The sequence below is a fragment of the Scophthalmus maximus genome, chromosome 15, assembly GCF_022379125.1.
Source record: "Scophthalmus maximus strain ysfricsl-2021 chromosome 15, ASM2237912v1, whole genome shotgun sequence".
NCBI lineage: Eukaryota > Metazoa > Chordata > Actinopteri > Pleuronectiformes > Scophthalmidae > Scophthalmus > Scophthalmus maximus.
The window spans coordinates 209810-223608 of NC_061529.1; the positions used below are offsets into that span (position 1 = coordinate 209810).

Consider the following 13799-nt stretch of genomic DNA (forward strand, 5'->3'; position numbering starts at 1 on the left):
TGTCTGAGTTAGCAACATGTTGTATCCTGTTAGCTTAAATGCTAATCCCTGGTCCTTGTTATCAGCTGATTTAGTTTATTTATTTATACAGTGTTTGCATTAATTAGCAAAACACTCAAACTGAACCTTATGGAGACTATAGTTCAAGTCTTAGCTAAGAGGGACTGCATGCTAAGCTAACAGAGAGTTCAGGGGAACTCTGAGCTTACAAGGATAACTTTGAACTAAAAGGTTAATTTTGAGCTAACAATCTACAAGCTAACAGGAACTAGAAAGAAGTTCTTCAATGATGGGACCCCAAAAGCTAAAAAAACCTAAAAGCTACCTGGACGTAGCTAAATCTAACTTTAATCTAATGAGCTAGAAGTTAACGGTCTGAAAATAGAAGCTAACACAACGTTAATAAGATCTTGTAGCTAATAGGACCTATAAACTAACATTTATAAGAACTTTAAACTAACTTCAAGCTAACAGGAGCTAGAGTCTAACTTAAAGCTACAGGACTTACAAGCTAACTGAAAGTAGATCTCACTTAAAGCCACATTACATAGAGGCTAACTGTCGAAGCTAACTTTAAATTACCCAGAACTTGAAGCTAATTCTTAAGTTACCAGTTACAATAACAGTAACAGTTTGTAGCTGTAACCCTTTCCCCCTGCTTCCACTGTTTGTGCTAAGCTAAGCTAGCCATGTCCTGACCATTGCAGTGAGACGTCTTGTTGAAATGACAATGTGTAAATGTGTTGGTGTCCAGCAGAGGGCGTGGAGAGGATCTCTGCCTGTGAGGAGATTCTCCTGAGGGACCTGAAGCTGATGAAACACAAACAGGTCATTCACCCTGTGCTGCAGGAAGGTTCGTATCAGCCACCGCATCTGTCTTTAACCATCCCAGACTCTGCCCAGGGGGGCGCTACAGACACTGAGACAAACTGACGACTCCTCTGTGTCCTTGTTTCTGTCAAACACAGTGGGTCTGAAGATGAACCTGCTGGATCCGACTCTGGTCATAGACCTGCAGTACCTGGGAGTGCGTCTGCCCATCCCCCCTCCTGGAGTTCGTCTGGAGCCGGTGGCCCAGGAGCCTCCTCCGTCTCAGGGTTCGTACCTTCACTCTGAACTGAACCGGGGATCCTGTGAAAGACAACTTTATCAAGGAGCTTATCAAAGTTTGGCCTCAACTTGAGTTACAACCATGTTTAAATCCCTTACATCCAGACTTTTATTTGAAGAACAAGAAGTGTCTTGTTTTGTTTTCACTCTTGTGGTTTGTTCAGTGTTGTTCTGGAGAATAAGGATGGAAACAAACCTTTGGACTTCATTACTGTGCAGCGTTGTGTTTGTGATCATGGAATAAATGAACTCCTGTTTAGCAGCTGAAATGACATGAATTATCAGTTATTCTCTTTTCAGGTGTTTCTGCAGCGTTTGTGTCCAGAACAGGAAAAACCACAGATGTCACTCAGATTAAAGGTTGGAGAGAAAAGTTCACCCCGTCTGAGGATCTGTCCGATTCTTCATCAGCCAAACCTGAAGGTGTGTGGTGATGTGTCCCACAATGCATCATGAGAATCTCCTGAGCCGCAGGATGTTCCGGAGATTCTCCTGCTGTTGTGAAAACTGACAATTTCCTGCTGAATTCTGTGTCTGGAGTTATTGTCTGAAAACTTCTCTGGTTTGGTCTTGTTTGTGCCGTCTTTATGTTTGGTGTGAATATCGTCATTTTAACAACACAATCTCAAAACACTCCACTACCTCAGGGTTAGCACGTTAGTGTGTAGCGTGTCCAGACAGTTACGCACAAACACACTTATTTCCTGCATTTCTCTGACTTTTACATTCACTGGTTCTGTCTCGTGTCCTGCAGCTGGTCCCAGTTCAGATCCGCCTAAGAAGAACCTGTCGGCGTTCTGCAGCGACATGTTGGACGAGTATCTGGAGAACGAAGGGAAGCTGATCGACGAGCGAGCCGCCAGCTTCTCTCAGCCTCTGGTGGAGCCAGTGGTGTATGAGCTCCCCGCCAGGAGCACCAGCTACGTCCGGACCCTGGACAGCGTCCTGAAGAAAAACACCGTCGGCTCCCCCACGACAAACCTCATATCTGGTTTCATCCCCCCCTCCAAGAGACCCAAACCCTCCCTCAAAGAAACTAAGACTTCCAGAAAAACAGAGAGGAAACAGAAAGGTCCGAAAAAGACCAAGCTAGGACCAGAACCTGCAGCTGCTCCAGTTTCAACGCCTGAACCAAGTCCAGCGGAACCAAACCCGGTTCCTAAGCCGCCTGCGGGCTCGACCCCAGCAGCACCGCCCCCATCAGAACACACGGCACCTGAACCTCAGAAGTCCAAGAAAAAACAGCTGAAAGTTCCGTCCGATCACACAGAACCACTAAGTCTGTCCCCTCAGACCCGCACATTCAAGAGGAGGAGGAAACTCAAACCCAAGTCATCTTGTCAGACTCTCAGCCCCCCCAGGTCCACAGACGACCTGGCTCCTCTGGAGTCGGACTCTGAGCTGGGGACCGGAGCTGATCAGGCTAATGAAACCCACCAGGACGGGAGACACATGATGACCCGAGCTCTGCTGAGACAGAAGGACCTGGAGGACGGAGTGGTGTGGGAGGGCCGACCCAGGACCAGCATCACCAAAGAGCGGGCCGCCATCGCCCTGACGTCGCTCTTCACACTCATGGTGCGAGACCACAGAACCAGATCCAGGAGATCAGTTCCTCTGCTGCTCAGAGTTCTGGGTTTAATCAAAACATGGCGTTTGAGGCTCGTAGGATTCTGTGACTTAAATTTCTGTAACTCGTCTGAACGTAGAGCAATAAACATATGTATCTATATTTAAGATATAGTAATATAAGTAAGAAATCTAACTGAGGTTTGATATTTTACAGTAAAAAATAAAACTTCCTGCTTATATTTTTGGCTGTTTCACCCAGTCCTAGTTCCAACAACATGAACATAAAGTTTGATTCAGCATCACTGAGGATCAAACGACGTCACGTCAGGGAAACTAGCATGTTCAGGTGCATGTGATGGACACACTAACGCACTGTAGCACTGTATCACACTCTGAAACACAGTAACACACAGTATCACACTCTGAAACACAGTAACACACAGTATCACACTCTGAAACACACAGTATCACACTCTGAAACACTGTAACACACAGTATCACAATCTGAAACACACAGTATCACACTCTGAAACACAGTAACACACAGTATCACACTCTGAAACACAAACACACACTGTCACACTCTGAAACACACTGTGACACCCTGTGACACTGTGTTTCCTCCTCAGGGATTCGTCAGTGAAAACCCCACCGCTCCCATCCAGCTGGTCCGGAGACGAGCCCCCCCCTGCCTCAACGACTTCTGTCGACTGGGTTGCGTCTGCTCCAGTCTGTCCCACGGCTCTAGGACCAGCCACTGCGGACGGCCTCACTGCATGTTGGGCTGCAGCTGCCTCAAACAGAAGGTGGTCCTCCTCAAGAACCTAGATGGACCCGACTCCAGCCCCTCCCACCACGGGAACACCAAGAGGAGGAGGAGGAAGAGGAGGATGAAAATGGCTTACGGTAATTAACCTCAACTGTACCGGCAAAATCACATGACGACTGTACATCACATGACCAGAAGAAACGATTTAAAAGCATCACCTGCGGACTCTGAAGATGACATGATGACATGACCTGTAACTTCCTGTTTGATTTTTAGTTCTGAAGGAGGCGGACAGCGTTTCCCAGCCTGCTGAGCGGGTTCGGATTCTGTGGAAGAGGGAAGGTAGAGACTCTGATCCAGACCCGACCCACATCCCTGATGAAGCCTCGCTGCTCCGCTCCACCGTCGGAGCTCTGCAGGACAGAAGAGACGGGAACAGCAGCTGTGCCAGGGTCAGAGGTTACAGAGGAAAGAGGCGGAGCCACGAACCACAGGTAAGGTCAGGTTAGAAGAGGGTTCAAAGATAAAGACCTTGACGTGTTTCTACCTGAGGGGTTTGCAGTTCACTGTCGAGGCAACAGGTGACATTCACCCCCGTTGTTGAATTCATCTCCAGATTAATAAAGACTCAAAGTTCTGATGCAGCAGTAAAAAGGGAAAGTTAATTATGATAGTGTCGTCTCTTCTGGACGTGGAAGTTGTATTTTATGATTCTGTAACTGAACATAAGGTCGGCTCTGCATCGCTCACATGAGCGACTGATGATTTTCTGACGGTCTGGCGTTCGTCCTCCAGGACGCGACTCAGACCGTGAAGCCGAAGAAGAAGAGGAAGAAGAAGAAGGTGAAGTCTGTGAGGCTGAAGGAAGCAAAGACCAGACGCCCCAGTCCACCTGCAGGTGGGTTCACTGACACGTTCACCTCACTGTGAGGAGACTGGGCCCTGACGGACCATCAGATGACAGGCCCGAGCACTGACAGGCCCGGTTTAACTGGTGACCTGTTTTATTCAGTTTCCTAATGTTGTGGAAGAGTTCGACTCATGTTCTGTGTTTTTCCTCAGCAGATGAAGCAGCTGAGCCAGTTCCCTCGGCCCGGCCCTCGAGTCCTCCCTCGGAGTCGACTCCGAAGCCGTCGAAGCGTCTGGTCATCGTGGCGGAGTGTAAGTGGGCGAGTGACGCAGACAAAAACCACGTGTTGAGGATTCTGTGCGAGGCGATGGCTCTGGACAAACTGTACAAGCCTTTCTGGATCAGGAAGTATCTCATCAGTCCCGTCAGTTCGACGATGGAGGAGAGCGGTGGCGACCGCTGCATCCAGTACAAAGTCCGCATCACCAGACCCCAAGTGCAGAGGGAGCAACCGGCAGCGCAACCAAAACTCCAGAGGATGGAAAAACCACAAGAACAGAAACAGGTACTGGTTCGACCCTTGTGACACAAAATCTAATAACACTACGAAACCCTGAAGCCGCTTCCCTCCGGTGTTCACCTGAAAGAACGTCGACCAGAAAATAACCTGTCAACAGATTTTCTGTTCTTTATGTCACAGTCAATTAATCTCTTTGGGTTCCGACAAGAAGTTTGAAGACGACTAGGAATCAGTGACGGGACGTTTTCACTATGTTCATTTAAAATTTCAAAACAAGTTTCAGGAAAAAACTCAAATCTGACCTGTGCTAAGCTGCAACCAGTGACTGTAACGCAGCAGCCTGAGGCTTTTATTGTGAAGCAGCTGTAAGAAGTTGTATTTTTATTTTAGATTTAAATATTTACTACCTCCAGAGGAGATTTTTTTCACCCCCAGGGGCAGCATGTAGATGGTCAAATCAAAGGGAACCCATAATGGGCCCCTGGGGGACCCCACAGAGGATAGTAGCATCTCGGAGCACTATAAACATAAAGATGTCGTGAACAGTGTGCTTTCTCGTGTCTGTCTGCAGGAACACCTGAGACAGGTGAGCGGGGAGGAGGAGCCTCCGGAGTCCTGGCAGGGGGAGGTGATGGAGGAGGAGGAGGAGCCTCCGGAGTCCTGGCAGCAGGAAGTGATGGAGGAGGAGCAGCCTCCAGAGTCCTGGCAGCAGGAGGTGATGGAGGAGGAGCCTCCGGAGGACTGGCAGGCGGAAGTGATGGAGGAGGAGGAGGACCCTCCGGAGTCCTGGCAGCAGGAGGTGGAGGGAGGTGACATCCAGGAGGAGGAAAGCCCAACACCTCATCAGGTGGATGCTGGGAGCGAGAGGAGCGAAGGGAAAACCAAAATAAAAGCAGAGAAGAAGAATAAGACGGTCGGCATGGCTCTGCCTTTCCTGACGGGAATCTCGCCCGCTGGCTTCCTGTCGGCCAGGAGGAAACAGCCGGGAGGGACGGACCACCTGGTCCAGGTAAGGACTTCATTAACAACATCAGATATTAACATGTTTTGCTGTTTCAAAGCGTGACAGACTTCGTCATCAGCCAGAGAACAATCCCAGCTGCTCTTTGTTTTCACAGGTCAACGGGAAACTCTATCCTCTGGCTAAGATCCAGTTGGGGATGATGGGGGCGCTCCATCCGGCAAACCGCCTGGCAGCCTATCTGACTGGCCGGGTGGGGTCTAACAAGAAGCAACTAGGTTCCTCTTCATCGTGCTCACATGCTGCTAAACCTCCTCAGACACAGAGATCAGGCCCGACCCCCCAGACCATCGTCTTGGCTCCTCCCTCTAACCTCCCTGCCGCCGCCCCCGCCCTGCTGACAGCACTCAGCCTCCCCACTGCCTCCACAGGTGAGGTCACAACTCTGAATCTATCTGTCTGTGAGTCAGACTCTCGCTTTCATCACAGACGTCTCTAACCGGCCGTTTGTGTGTCACAGGGCTCCACCCCTCAGTCGTCACGACCGACCAATCTGCTGCTGCAGTTCGAGCAGCTGAGGAGCACCTGGGCACGAGGAGCCAGGTCGTCGCCGTGAGGGTTTACCCGAGTCCAGCAGCAGGGGGCAGTCAGGTCCAAGTGGCTCCGGCAGCTCCTGGTAGGTCCACCCCCTTAAGGGGTAAGACTGAAGACGTCAGGTCAAATATAACAAGGTTCCTCACAGTAGAGCTGGAAACCAAGGTTCTACCATCCAAGGAACTTTATGATCAGATCATGATTCTCTGAGGTGTTTGTCTGAATTTAGAAGAAAACATTTCAAATCTTCAAGATGTCCGGAAGAAATTTTCAACTGCTTTACAGATAAATACAGCTGGGTGTCATCAGTATGTGGTGTTTTATATACAAAGATATATATTTCCTAAAGGAAGAATATATAAAGTGAAACGTATCGGTCCCAGCACAGAACCTTGTGGAACCTTGTAAAACTGTACCTCGTGTGTTTCAGGTTCTGTGGTTCGACTCGTGAGTCCACGTCACAGCTCGACGGCGCTCCCGGTTCTCCGTATGAAGGTTCCCCGCCCCCCGGCCCCTCCCCCCTCCAGCGGTCAGAGGATGTTCCTGCAGCCGGTCCGCACAGCGTCAGGTGTTCAGTACTATCGCATCCCGAGTGGTAAACTGGTCCAACTGCTCCCCATCAGCAAGCTGAGGGCGGTCAATTCCACCCGGCCAGTGTTCAGAGGTGAGTGATTTTAATTTTTAACAAATCAGCAGGTTATTTTCTCAATTACTGGATCAAAAGTTAACCTTTAAAACATCATAAATAAATGTATTAATACATAAATATTCAGTTCACTCTCAGATGACTCATATCTCTCTCTCTCTCTCTCTCCCCTTAAGTCCTCCCCCCTCCAGCCACCCCCCCCTCAGCCGCCCCCCCTCCCTCGCCTCAGACTCCAGCCATCACTGTTGTAAATCAAACGCCACCTCAGGTTCCAGGAACCAGCTCCTCCCCCCTCTCTGTGCCCCCTCTCCCCCTCCCCGACTCTGGCACCTTTAAAGTTCTAAGAAAGGAACCAATCGCCGTCACCTGTCCTAAGCCCCCCCCCCTGCCCCCCGCCCCCCCAGTGAACCTCATCTCCCTCAAACCCTCCGCCTGTCAGGGGGTGGAACTTGGCATCAAAACGTTGACATTGTCAGCGGACCCTGTGACTCCTGGTGGGGTGTCAGCCCCCAAGAAACCTTCCTCCACCTCCTGGACGCCCCCACCTCCTCCTCCAGTTCCGGCCTCTGACCCGGCGGACCTGGACGTCGTCTGCGTGGATGTAGAGAAGGAGCTTGCTAACAAGGAGACGCAGTCGACGGAGGTGGTGGACCTGGCAGGGTCGTCGAGCAGTGACACGGAAAACTCGTCAGACTTCGGAGACGAGTCGTTCAGCGAAGAAGAGAAGGTCAAGGGGGAGGAGCAAACCAAGAGCCAGGTGAGAGAATTCAGAGGAGAGAAATAAGAACAGACTGTGGGACGCTGCTCCGATTGTCAGGATCACCGTGTGTGTGTGTGTGTGTGTGTGTGTGTGTGTGTGTGTGTGTGTGTGTGTGTGTGTGTGTGTGTGTGTGTGTGTGTGTGTGTGTGTGTGTGTGTGTGTGTGTGTGTGTGTGTGTGTGTGTGTGTGTGTGTGTGTGTGTGTGTGTGTGTGTGTGTGTGTGTGTGTTCAGCGTGACCTTCACAGCTTGATGGAGAGGAAGCGTCGGGTGAAGATGCTGCAGCTGTTTAAAGGTCTGAGGAGGGAGGTCGGACTGAGAGAAGACAAGACTCCAAAGATCGCCACACTAAGGAAGGTCAGACTGTCACTTCCTCTTACAGTTACAGTGTCACACAGTTACAGCGTCACACAATTAATGTTAGTGAGTTGTGTCTGTGCTGCAGGCCGTGGAGGTGATCCAGGAGTTGAGGTCGACTGCAACAGTTCTGAAGGAGAAGAAGAGGAGGCTGATGAAGAGAAGGGACCACTACCTGTCGACCATCGCTCCACCAGGTGTGAACACATGGTCACATGATCCTCTGGACAGTGAGTCTGGAACAGATGATGAGTTTATCCTCCGCGATCATCTCCATCAGATATGAAACAAACATTGTGTTTTATTCTGGATGTGGATCATGTGACCAGCTTAGTGATGACGTGTGTTCAGGCGACAGCAGACAGGTGATCAGCATCGTGTCCGTCAGGGAGCAGAGGCGGAGGGCGGAGCCAAAGAGGGCGAGTGACACGTCTGACGAGGAAGAAGCATTTCATTCCCTCAGACTCTCACACGTATGTACCAGTCATGTCATACACATATACTAAACACATGTAGTACACACAGGTAGTACACTCACATGTAGGAATCTCACATGAAGTACACTCACATGAAGTACACTCACATGAAGTGCACACACATGTAGTACACACACATGTAGTACACTCACATGAAGTACACACAGGTAGTACACTCACATGAAGTACACACACATGTAGTACATTCACATGAAGTACTCTCACATGAAGTACACACACATGTAATACACTCAAATGTATTACACTCACATCTAGTACACTCACATCTAGTACACTCACATGTAGTACAATCACATGTAGTACAATCACATGTAGTACTCTCACATGTAGTACACTCACATGTAGAACACAAAGGTAGTACACTCACATGTAGTACTCTCACATGCAGTACACACGTAGTACTCTCACATGTAGTAAACACAGTTAGTACAGTCACATGTAGTACTCTCATATGTAGTACACTCACATGTAGTACACTCACATGCAGTACACTCACATGAAGTACACTCACATGTAGTACACTCACTTGTAGAACACAAAGGTAGTACACTCACATGTAGTACTCTCACATGCAGTACACACGTAGTACTCTCACATGTAGTAAACACAGTTATTACAGTCACATGTAGTACTCTCATATGTAGTACACAGTTAGTACAGTCACATGTAGTACTCTCATATGTAGTACACTCACATGCAGTACACTCACATGAAGTACACTCACATGCAGTACACTCACATGTAGAACCCTCACATGTAGTACTGTGTGTACTCAGGCTCGTCAGGCTGAGATGAGGAGACTTGTGAATCAACAGAGAGACATCTTCATCACTGAGGTTTACCACAGACCAGCTGAGCAACCAGGTGATGATGATGATGTGTCTGATTCTGGTGAAATAGCTAAATGATTAGTGGATGATGTGATGTTAGTGTGGAGCTGCTAACTGGCCTGTAGGTGGAGCTGTAATCAGGTGTGTCTGTGGCTGCAGGTGAGACGAAGCAGAAGCACCTGTCGTCCAATCAGAGGGAGATGGGGAGGCAGGAGAGACTCCCAGCTGCCAATCAGCTCCCAGCACCAGCAGGGGGTGGGGCTTCTGATCCCGGTCTTCCAACAGGAGATGCGACTGATGATGACATCATAATCATATCGTCCAACTTGCAGCAGCAGATTCCACAAGCTCCTCCCACCAATGCCCTGCCCACTACCACACCTGTCCACACACCTGTCCACACACCTGTCCAGCAGTCTCAGCTGGCCCTGCAGGTTCCTCCTGCTGAGTCCCATAATGCACCTGTGGTCAGAGACCGGCCCAAGACGATCCCGAACATCTTGTCTCGCCGTAAAAATCCAGTTCCACCATCATCTCTGGTCCTCAAGACTGTGGCAGGTGAGTCTTACAGAATACTGATAGATCAGGTGACGTGGGAATTACTTTACGTCACTGGATATTACTTTACGTGACTTTATGTTACTCTACGTTACTATATATAACTTTATGTTCCTTACGTCACTGGATGTAACTTTACGTGACTTTATGTTCCTTTGCGTTACGTTACGTTACTTTGAGTTTCTTCACATTTCTTTACGTTTTTTTACGTCACTAGATGTTACTTTATGTTACTTTTTGTTACATTACATTATGTTACTTTACATTTCTTTACAATACGCACCTGTCTGCGTCTGTCCAGGTGAATCTCCGTCCTTCCGGGCTCTGGTACCAGCGGACCTTCTGGCTCTGGTTGGTGCAGCATTGCCGGGGCAACATGTTTTGACCCTGAGTCCGTTGGTTCCACCAGGTACTGACTGAACCCAATTCCTCTCTTTGATTCTCTGTGCTTTTATTTTGAAAGTGAGACATGTCCTCTTCCTGTCTGTAGGTGTGTCCTCAGTCAGTCTGACCAATCAGCAGATCCATGTCACCTCAATGCCCTGCCCCCCAACTGGTAAGTACTTCAGCAACCCTGTCCCTTTCACCTTTACAAACTTAACAGGTAACCTCCCCCCCCCCCCCCCCCCCCTCTCTATTTTTCCTAAGAGTGGAGGAGCCTGGTGGCTGAAGGCTGAACCTCTATGCTCCTCTTATAGACTCTAGGACCACTCCGGTCTGGTCCGTCTGGTTCGGCCTTGGTCCTGAGTTCGTCGTCTCATGAGAGAAAACACTGAGCGTGAAGTGAAGTGAAATAATATATGAATAAAGTTTCCGTTGTTTTCGTCCACAGCGGGAAACCTGCTGCAGCTGCTCCCACCCTCCCCTCATCCCCCCTCAGATCAGGCCCCGCCCCAGACTCACCCCAGCGCCGAGTTCCCGTGCTCATCGTCTCCGGGGCCAGGAATGAGTGCTGAGAGGGGGAAGGAGGTCCGAGCCAGAGGTGGCGGAGCCACACAGAGTCTGATGTCCCTCCTCGATGAGATTGTCATCCTCAACCAGCAGACGACGGCGACGCCCTCCCTTGAGATAGACCACGCAGTGGGTGGAGCTGAGAAGCGGGGCCACGCCCATGGCCGGGAGCTGGGCCTTGACAACACCGTTACTGTGGAGACAGAGGAGGCGGGCCTTCAGGGACAAATGGAGATAACGCAGACCGACCCTCAGTCAGGACCGGCCAACGGGAACACTAAAAGTGGGGCACCGGCTCCGCCCCCTCTGCTTCAGATGAAGGTGGGTGGGGCCACAGTGGCGGAGCCCGCCAGCGGTGACAGGGTCTCAGCGGGGGACGGAGGAGGGAGAGAGGGCGGAGCCGTGGCGTGGAGACCAATGCCTAGACTCGTTCCCCTGGGGCTACGAGGAAACACACCCAGCTGACTGATGATGTCATTGCTCGGAGAAGCTCTCTGAATGGCTCCTGCTGTTTTCGTCGTTTCAGTGTCACATGACCAATATGACTCCTCTGACAGCCTATCAGAAAGGCCATCTGTTTCCATGACAACCCTTCAAACATTTCAGTGTGTGAGATAGGCTGTCATCTGAGGAGGCGGAGTTTCAACGTGACCCAGGTCCTGAACCCTGCTGATGACATCACACGACTCAGGTGTGAACAAGGTCGACTGGAAACGTCTGATGTCAGGTGAAGTGATGGAACCAGAACTTGGTCCAGGTCCAGGACCAGGACCACATGACCCGACCTCTCCCTTGACTTTTCTCTGACACGTTATTGACAAACGACTCATCCAGAATCTTCTGACTGCAAACATGAAAACATTTGTAAAAAAACAATTTGGCTTTGAGCTGATTTTTCAAAGTAAAAGATCCGAACTAAAACACATGATGCTAAAATGTAAACATTTTATTTTGAAATGTCATGTTTGTTTTTATTTGACATATTTTTATTTTTGAAAAACTTTATTCAGGTCAAAATCTGTTCAAATTAAGAAGGACAACAAGATTCTGTTTTCAGTTTTATTGGTCGTCCATGTTGTCGTTTATGGACAAACTTTTTTATTCCGACATTTTAACAAAGTGGAAATATTCAGTTTGTATAAAGAACCTGAAGTTCAGCCGGTTACTTCCGTTTCAAGAATAAAAACATTTTGAGTCTGAACAGGAAGAAGGCTCACCTGGACTCACCTGGACTCCCCCGATGAGACTGTCACAGACCCGCTGCTCCTCTTTGTCGTCTGAAACGATGTTTGTACAGTTTGTTTTTCTGACATTTGTATTTTTCTACGTGAGAAGAAACGTTCTGATCTTCATCGCAACACTAATGTAAATAAAGTTTGAATCTGGACCCGTGACTTAGTTTTTCTAGATCAAAACAATTTCACTTGGAAGATTTTATTACAAACTGCACCTGAACACATCGTTTGAAAATAAATATATACTGGTTCATATGTCCATCACTGATCCTGGTCCAGTTCACTTCAGTTCACTTCACATGAATCATCATAATTAATAAACATATTTCTGGTTGTTTATGTCTCATGAGTCTTCATGTTGATAAACTTCATATGAGTCGCTTTGGACCAGAGCCTCCGTGACACGACTGATGTCGTAATGTAATATATACGCATATATATGTATACATGTATATGTATGTATATGTATGTGTGTGTATATATATATATATATATATATATATATATAAAAATATATACTATATAAATTAATGTGATGTCAAAAGACAAATGATGAGCGTGACGCTGCAGTTCGTGGTTTTCCCCCTCGGTGTCGCTGCTGCTTCGCACCGCGCTCAGTCCGCAGCAGCGTGGTGCGTCAGAACGACCGGAAGTCAGGAGGCGGTACCGTCTGAGTAAAAGCACCGAAACAAAATTATTGTCGTTATTCAGAACAAATTGAAGTGGTCCAGGACCCTAAACCTGATCCGACCATGACCCTGGCCCACACTGTAAACATGACCCCGACCCTGTACAGTATAGTACAGTACAGAGTATTAGTACAGTTCAGTACAGAGTATTCAAAAGTACTGTTCAGTACAGAGTATTAGTTACTCCGCCGATGCTCGGTCACAGACTCACAGTCAGACAGTAAAGTATAGTTAAGTTCAGTAAAGTATAGTTAAGTACAGTCAAGTTAAGTTCAGTAAAGTATAGTTAAGTACAGTCAAGTTAAGTTCAGTAAAGTATAGTTAAGTACAGTCAAGTTAAGTTCAGTAAAGTATAGTTAAGTACAGTCAAGTTAAGTTCAGTAAAGTATAGCTAAGTACAGTCAAGTTAAGTTCAGTAAAGTATAGTTAAGTACAGTCAAGTTAAGTTCAGTAAAGTATAGTTAAGTACAGTCAAGTTAAGTTCAGTTAAGTTCAGTAAAGTATAGTTAAGTACAGTCAAGTTAAGTTCAGTAAAGTATAGTTAAGTACAGTCAAGTTAAGTTCAGTAAAGTATAGTTAAGTACAGTCAAGTTAAGTTCAGTAAAGTATAGTTAAGTACAGTCAAGTTAAGTTCAGTAAAGTACAGTTAAGTACAGTCAAGTTAAGTTCAGTAAAGTACAGTTAAGTACAGTCAAGTTAAGTTCAGTAAAGTACAGTTAAGTACAGTCAAGTTAAGTTCAGTAAAGTATAGTTAAGTACAGTCAAGTTAAGTTCAGTAAAGTATAGTTAAGTACAGTCAAGTTAAGTTCAGTAAAGTATAGTTAAGTACAGTCAAGTTAAGTTCAGTAAAGTATAGTTAAGTACAGTCAAGTTAAGTTCAGTAAAGTATAGTTAAGTACAGT

The 13799-nt window shown here is 47.7% G+C and overlaps 1 protein-coding gene across 8 annotated transcripts in view; it reads left to right on the top strand.

Annotated features, from left to right (window-relative positions):
* Positions 1-12542, top strand: part of mgaa (MAX dimerization protein MGA a) — a 22343-nt gene extending 9801 nt beyond the window's left edge. For 5 of the 8 annotated variants that reach the window (XM_035611155.2, XM_035611153.2, XM_035611160.2 and 2 more), the window contains exons 5-25: positions 755-853; positions 969-1097; positions 1411-1533; positions 1865-2688; positions 3312-3588; positions 3728-3945; positions 4247-4349; positions 4514-4866; positions 5393-5830; positions 5940-6213; positions 6303-6458; positions 6807-7040; positions 7199-7779; positions 8015-8137; positions 8226-8367; positions 8489-8610; positions 9411-9498; positions 9624-10022; positions 10324-10431; positions 10513-10578; positions 10855-12542. In XM_035611155.2, the coding sequence (XP_035467048.2) occupies positions 755-853; positions 969-1097; positions 1411-1533; positions 1865-2688; positions 3312-3588; positions 3728-3945; positions 4247-4349; positions 4514-4866; positions 5393-5830; positions 5940-6213; positions 6303-6458; positions 6807-7040; positions 7199-7779; positions 8015-8137; positions 8226-8367; positions 8489-8610; positions 9411-9498; positions 9624-10022; positions 10324-10431; positions 10513-10578; positions 10855-11438 (5441 nt within the window). In that variant the 3' untranslated portion in view covers positions 11439-12542. The remainder of the gene's footprint in view (positions 1-754; positions 854-968; positions 1098-1410; positions 1534-1864; positions 2689-3311; positions 3589-3727; positions 3946-4246; positions 4350-4513; positions 4867-5392; positions 5831-5939; positions 6214-6302; positions 6459-6806; positions 7041-7198; positions 7780-8014; positions 8138-8225; positions 8368-8488; positions 8611-9410; positions 9499-9623; positions 10023-10323; positions 10432-10512; positions 10579-10854) is intronic. The other 3 variants (XM_047327192.1, XM_035611158.2, XM_035611159.2) reach the window with 3 other exon arrangements.
* Positions 12543-13799: the final 1257 nt, after the last annotated feature.